The sequence below is a fragment of the Salvelinus sp. IW2-2015 genome, linkage group LG13 (genome assembly GCF_002910315.2).
Source record: "Salvelinus sp. IW2-2015 linkage group LG13, ASM291031v2, whole genome shotgun sequence".
NCBI classification, from domain to species: Eukaryota; Metazoa; Chordata; class Actinopteri; order Salmoniformes; family Salmonidae; genus Salvelinus; species Salvelinus sp. IW2-2015.
Window position 1 is genome coordinate 25,113,833 of NC_036853.1, and position 6,821 is coordinate 25,120,653.

Sequence of the window (6,821 nt, forward strand, 5' to 3'; positions counted from 1 at the left end):
CGCTGCGTCTGTCCCCAAAGCTGTCGCTTGTCCCCCTTGCTCACTACACTGCCAGTTGTTCTGTCATCAGTCATTTTCATAGCCCTCGTAACTGGGGGACGACGGTATGTGTGTCCCCCCCTGTCTCCCTCACTCCTTCCTTCCTTTCTTCCTCCTTCTTACCCCCTCCTCTGCTGCCTGTCTTCATGGGAGAGTGATGGGCAAATGGTTTATCGTTGAACTGAGTCGAACATCTCTCAGATTTTTCAAGCTTCCTTGATTCCCACCCTGGGAATTCCAAAATGCACAGTAAAATCTCTGAATCACCTCTTAACCCTCCCATCTGCCAATCCTCCTCCCAGCCCAACATGTGGATACTTGTGTGTTTTAGCCAGAGGGGAATAGCAAACGGGGGAATAGAATAGGGAAGTCCAACTAGAAGTAGGAAAAAAATCAGACGTTGTTGAGCATTTCGACCAGTGCTAATTTTTCAGGAGTACAAACTKATTTTCAGGGATTTTGAAGGGATTTTGGATAACTATATATATACATTGTAAGTATGAGCTTTATACTTTTATWTTCCTGTATAGAGAAATAGAGAAAACCTTGGGTTGGGACCGTTCCTTTCACATTCCTTTAATTCTGTACTGAACATCAATTGTTTTGCTGCTTTTGTTTGCATTTCTAAGCACAAAGGAATTATGCTTCATTGTAAGTGATTAGTAGTTCATATATCGTGAGTCTGATACAGAACACTGATCACTGATAAATGGTCAAACATGACAGATTATTGCTTGTTTTAAACTATTTTGACATGGGGAATGCTCCTTACTTCCGTAGCAAACTGTTGGTTACTGATTTCGGAGTAATACTTGTTATCTATTAATGAATCAATAATCATAATGGATGATCAGTGTCTTCTGAAACATCAGCAGATTTTGTCAGCTGAAGTTTAGAGGTTTTCTTTTTCCGTCCCATAATTCATAGCGATACTGTCCGGTTGCTGTTCTGCTTCTGCATTTTTTGGCACAAAAACATCTTTGACTAGACGGGCTTCCTGTGCTCTGTTGCCTCTCTCTCTCCGTCTCTCTCTCTGTGTCTCTCTCTCTCTCTGTCTCTCTCTCCCCCCGTCTTTCTCTCTCTCCCTCTCTCTCTTTCTCTCTCTCTCTCTCTTATTTCTCTGTCTATCTCTCATTTTAGATCAGCTGTTTCCATCCTCCATCTCTCATGTTCGGTCGAATATCAGGCACAGGGGCATGGACAGGAAGTAAGTCAACATCATGTTCTGCTTAAATGTAAACCATTGGAACATCATCATCATCATCATCAATATCACYTTCATCATCAACAACAATCAATTAAGAGTCTCTAGGCTTTTTTGTTGTTTCTGTAGGGCCCCCAAGCCCCCGAACGATGAAGTTGTGTCATGGCGACAGTCCCTCAAAAAACTTCTGGAGTGTAAAAGTAAGACAATGTACTCTTCTTTACTCTCTCTCTCTTTCRCTACTGATACTGTTGATACAGTCCTACCAAAGCAAGTGCAGAGAAGTGGTGCCAGTATAAGTCTGAAGTCCTTGGAATAGGGGGGACAAGCTGGCTGCCATTGTACATATTTTGTCTTGTGTCGATTTAAGTCAGTTCTCCAGCTGTGATTTATGTAATGCAATTAGTGTGAGTAATGTTGGATCACGCAGTTTGTTGTTTGTTTGTGTTCCCAAAAGACTAATAACAATTGGCACAGCTGCACAGATCTTTAAGTAAGCTAAGCATTTTGAGAAGGCTACAGTAGGTTACAGGACACAAAGGACAACTATTCCCATATGACATCTAAAATAATGACTCACTCACATGTAAAACAACTGTAATGTTTTTTTGGCATTGTACATTTAACACCCTTATTCTGTTGTATATTAATTTACTGTAACAGCATTGGAGGTTGCAAAATAACAGTAGAGGACCATTTTAAAATGGAAACCCAGAACATCTGTTGTTGTGCTTGAGCAAACATATTCCTTTAATAAGTCTCTGTCATTTAGGGACTCACTCAAACTAAACCAGTTTGACAACTTCGTGGGCCAGCCTACTCTCTCTCTAAACCTGCAGGTCATGGGCAGTGGCCATGCTCACATGTGTGTGCCTGCCTGTGTGAATGTGAGTGTGATTCTGTCTGTAATTCTAATTTCACACCCTTCTCCTTTTTCTGTCTCTACTGTGTAGCAGGGCAGTTGGCCTTCAGAGAGTTCCTGAAGACAGAGTACAGCGAGGAGAACATCTTGTTCTGGCTGGTCTGTGAGGAGTACAAGACCATCACCTCCAACACTGAGATGGCTGAAGCAGCGAAGAGAATCTACACAGAGTTTGTACAGGTCGACGCCCCCAGACAGGTGCATAGAGACATCAGATGGAACATCTCTTTTGGTGTAACTTCATCATCTTTCTTTCTGTCTTTCTGTCTTTCTTTCATTTTCTCTCTCTAGCTCTCTCCCTYTAGCTGTCTCTCGGTCTTTCTCTCTATCTCCCCCTTTCTCTGTCCAACATAATGGTTTCACAAAGACAATGTTTCATTCATTACTCAATTCCAGATAAACATCGACTGTGAGACCAGGCAGGAGATTACAAACAGCATGTCTCAGCCGACCCTGAGCTGCTTCGACAAGGCACAGAGAGTGATATACAAGCTGATGAAAAAGGACAGTTATCCCAGATTCCTGAAATCTGAAATCTATCAGGCTCTTTTAGAACCATCAGACGCCAGCTGAGGTTCCAGGACCATGTGAAGAATAATACCTGTCTACAACCATCAGGCTGTGGGCTGACAGTGATTCAACTCTCTCTTCTCTAACTACCTGTCCGTGTTAGTTCAGCGTGGTTTAACTTTGGGCTGGAGCACAAAACACAGGGCTCATGCTCAGCAGTCTCTCTAATGATAATTCATCATCTAGCTTAGTGGCTCCCAATCGTGTCCTATTATTGTAAGGCGGGATAATCTATCCATATAAAAATGCTACAATTATAGATATGATTAAACATTTTATACTATAAAGACTTTATTTACAGTGTAGCGTATTATGTATGTTTTATAACTTGTATTATTTTTTACAAGGTTAGTATTATCCATTGGTTATCCATTGATTGTTACTTTGCACATGAGCTGTAATTATTTATGGTATTTTCCCGCTGTCTATGTAAATTAGGATATGTCAGACTTGCCATTAATGTACAAGACAACATTTCTGTTGATTTGTTCATTTCTGTGTTGTTTCTGTCTATGACAGGAATTCAACAGGCCAACCAATGCAATTTTGTGTGCGTGTGTGTGCATTTGTGTGTGTGCATGTGTAATTGCAATTCAAAAGGCCAAGCCAACACAATCAGTGCAGCATCAACTGAGGTCGTAGTCTCTGTCTCTCAGTCGTACCCTCATGTTGTTCCTCTTTATCTCTCATAACCAGACCAACCCCAAACACTCTGCTCCCTAGGCCACCAGGCCAATGGGCCATCGTTTGAGACATCTCTCTCTCTCTTTCTCCCCCTCTGCTTTTCCCTTCTGTTTTCACACATTGTACAACGTGATTTCATGTTGTCTACATTAATCTAATATAGTGCTATGTCTAACACCAGTTCAGGTGTATAGTCTCTCCCCAGCAGGAGTCTATGTACTGGAGAAGCATCAACCACCTTCCCACACTATAACACCCATGACATTCCCCTTTTTGCACACAGACCCCCTGCAAGGATACACACCTGGCGTCTTCCACTAGTAAACGTGGATACATGCAAGTGTAGCATGTACAAACCTGCTCTGGGATACAATATCATGCTCACTTGAGTTACACATCAGTGTTCTSTCAGTGAGTTACACATGCATGCACGCACCCACACACAAATGGGAACTTTAATTGTGTTTCTGGCCAAATCTACTACATGTGTTGCTGGTATACATCACTCTCTGCAGGAGGCTGTATCATGCTGAGAGGAAACAGCAAGGAATACTGAGACTAACACAGCCTGTTAGGTCCTGGACTGTAGTCTTACTACTGTCACTATGTCTTCCMATACGGCCCCCTGACGTCTTCCTCTCTCCAAAAGCTGTGGCAGTTTTTAGTATACTTTTCCATTCATATCAACAAATATAATCACTGTTCCAGCTGTATGTGCACATGGACATCTTTCCAATTGGCCATAATACATTAAAGCCCTGTCTCCACAAAGCTGTCTGAATCAGATGTACTGTAATCATTAGCTCTGGGATGGGATGTGGATTTCTGTTTTACAGATGGATGAAAGTAAGTAGAGTTAGGATTAGTATGTGGAATAGTGTTGCCTTTCCAGGAACACATTGGGAGAATTTGATGCTAATGTTTCTGCCAAAAGGCAGGAGGTTCAACAATGTGACAATTGTTACTGTCTGTCTGTCTGTCTGTCTGTCTGTCTGGCTGTCTGTCTGTCTTTTTGTCTTACTGGCTTCCGGTCTGTCTGTCTGTCTGTCTGTCTCTCTCTCTGTCTGCCTCCCTGTCTGTCTGTCTGTCTGTCTGTCTGTCTGTCTGTCTGTCTGTCTGTCTGTCTGTCTGTGTGTGTGTGTGTGTGTGTGTTTCTGTCTCACTACAAAGGACTGGAAAGTTCTCCAACCAAGACAGCATCTGACATTTGGGATATGAAACTTGAAGACAGTGTTAATAAGACAGTTGGGTGATGAATCTGGGATGAGACCTGTAACACAGCAGTAAATCAACATAATACTCCACCAGGCAGGGATACAGCAGGGATTTAGGTGTCTGCCTCTACGAAACATACTATTACATTCAAATAATCTGTTCCTCTGTCTTCCTCTGTCTCCTTTTCCTGGGATGACAATACAAATGTGCCTGAACCAATACAAAGATTCTCAAGCCACATAAACACAATAATAGGACAGGGCATTGTTTGGGCCTAAAGAAAATACAATAACACTGCGTTCTGTACCTGGAAACAAAGAAACATTTCTTCAAGTTCCAGGTTTATCGTGAATTCATGTTCGGTAGCCTAGCTCAAGTTGGCATTACACAGAAAAACACTTTTCTGTGTTTATTCCTTTATACCCTGCTTATATAAACAACATAGAGCAGGTAGGGACAGACAACAACATTGTGTGTGAAATCTCACAACATGACTAGAGGCTTCATGCCATCCAAACCACAGATCCCTCTGGATTGGAAGAGGGCTGGGGACATTGGGAAGAAGTATAGTTTTGAAATGCTCTCTACCATCTCTCTCAGTGTGTGTGTGTGCGTGCATGTGTGTGAAGGACTAACGCCCTCCTTCCTATTTGTGAGAAGGCAGCAATCTTATTCCATTCCGTCACTATTCTGATGGACCCCTGTGAGGACTGGGTGCTGAGTTGGGAGGCAGGCAGGGAGGGGAGGGAGGGAGGGAGGTGGCGAGGCCCCAGCAGGTAGGACTACTCTGGGCTGCGGAGGAGGAGATTACTCCCTAGGACTTTGTGTCTGGCAAAGTAGCTCACGGAGGAAGGGAGATTAGGTGTCTGGGACTCTGCTGAGTCCCACAAATTGTCCCTGGTCCTGACTGGGTTTCTTTCACAGCTTAGCTCCTGTAGTACAGCTTCCAGCAACCTTAAACCAAGCTTTAAAGGTTTAGAAATGGGTTTCTTACATTATCTGGGAATGTACCTTATCCCAGGGGTTGGAACCGGTTCAGGGAACAGAACAGAAAACTGGAAAATAACAAAAAAATTCAAGGAACAGAAACCATGGCAACCGGTTAATACCATTATTTTACATTCCAGGCATTTTTTCTAGTCCCACAACAAAACACAACAAAGCGCCTATATGCAAAGTTTTCACTACCTCAAGCAGAAACTTATTCCAGTATCTGCCTGCAAGCTGACATTTRTTTCCTGTGCYTATTTYGGCTACCTGCCCCTCCCCACTCCGAAGCATAGGCTACTGTACTGATGTTACAAGCTTGATTCAGAAGACAGGGAGAGTGATATTTAATTAGCTTGAGAAGAGTGGATTCACTTTTTCCAATGCTAGTTAAGGATACTATAGGTCTAGTTATCACGTTTCAAGTTGGATTTATTAACTACAAAAGGGTAAGAAGTGTTTTTAAATCTGGTGCTGTTCTGCACAAACAAGCTTGTTAGCTAGCTAGCTCAAAGGACATTCAAAGTTCCTCTATATAAGCCGCTCCTCCTAGTACCTAATTCATATAATGCATGGCATAACACGATAACCAGCACTTCGAGCCTCCTCCCCAACCCTCTCTGGATCTCTCCCCCTCCCCCACCCACAACATTTCAGTCGCATCTGCGCCATAGGCTACACTTGTCTATCCATCACGCAGGTAAATAACTAGCTTGTCTGCTCTATCCGCACTGATTGATGAAGTKATTTAATAAGCTAAATGTAAAAAAAATTGTTGATTTCACAGGCTAAAAAAAAGGAACAGAAAATAACAATATAAACTGTTACTTTTTGCTGGTCGGAACAGTGTAACGAGATGGAAAAAAATTCAGTTTCTGTTCAGAACAAAGTGATTGGAAAGTCATTTTGGTTCCAACCCCTGCCTTATCCCCAGTTCTTTCTGAACACTCCAGTCTGAACACATGCTTGTGCTCACACACACACCAACCTCACCTCTGATTCCCTCACTGCATATGCTGCTTTGTTACTGATCTGTTTGGATTGACTATGATGAAAGGTTTGCAGGTTTGTTTGGTCAGTGAGTATCTGAGGAAAGTTAGATTAGATTTTTGTCTATTTTTGTGAATCATATGTTCTCTGTTCTCAGCAGTACGCTGCTACTGAATGTACAGTACAGTACATCTCTCGGTTTCTTATTAA

At 42.5% G+C, this 6,821-nt stretch overlaps 1 protein-coding gene across 2 annotated transcripts; it reads left to right on the forward strand.

Annotated features, from left to right (window-relative positions):
• Nucleotides 1-391: 391 nt before the first annotated feature.
• On the forward strand, nt 392-4,200 carry LOC111972380 (regulator of G-protein signaling 21-like). 2 transcript variants are annotated; one of them, XM_023999427.1, is made up of 5 exons: nt 392-532; nt 1,180-1,246; nt 1,352-1,443; nt 2,197-2,363; nt 2,562-4,200. In XM_023999427.1, the coding sequence occupies exons 2-5, from the start codon at nt 1,236-1,238 to the stop codon at nt 2,736-2,738; spliced, it is 447 nt and encodes a 148-aa protein (XP_023855195.1). In that variant the 5' UTR covers nt 392-532; nt 1,180-1,235; the 3' UTR covers nt 2,739-4,200. The 2 variants fall into 2 exon arrangements, with proteins under 2 accessions (XP_023855195.1, XP_023855196.1); XM_023999428.1 differs by having other exon boundaries at nt 1,373-1,443.
• Nucleotides 4,201-6,821: the final 2,621 nt, after the last annotated feature.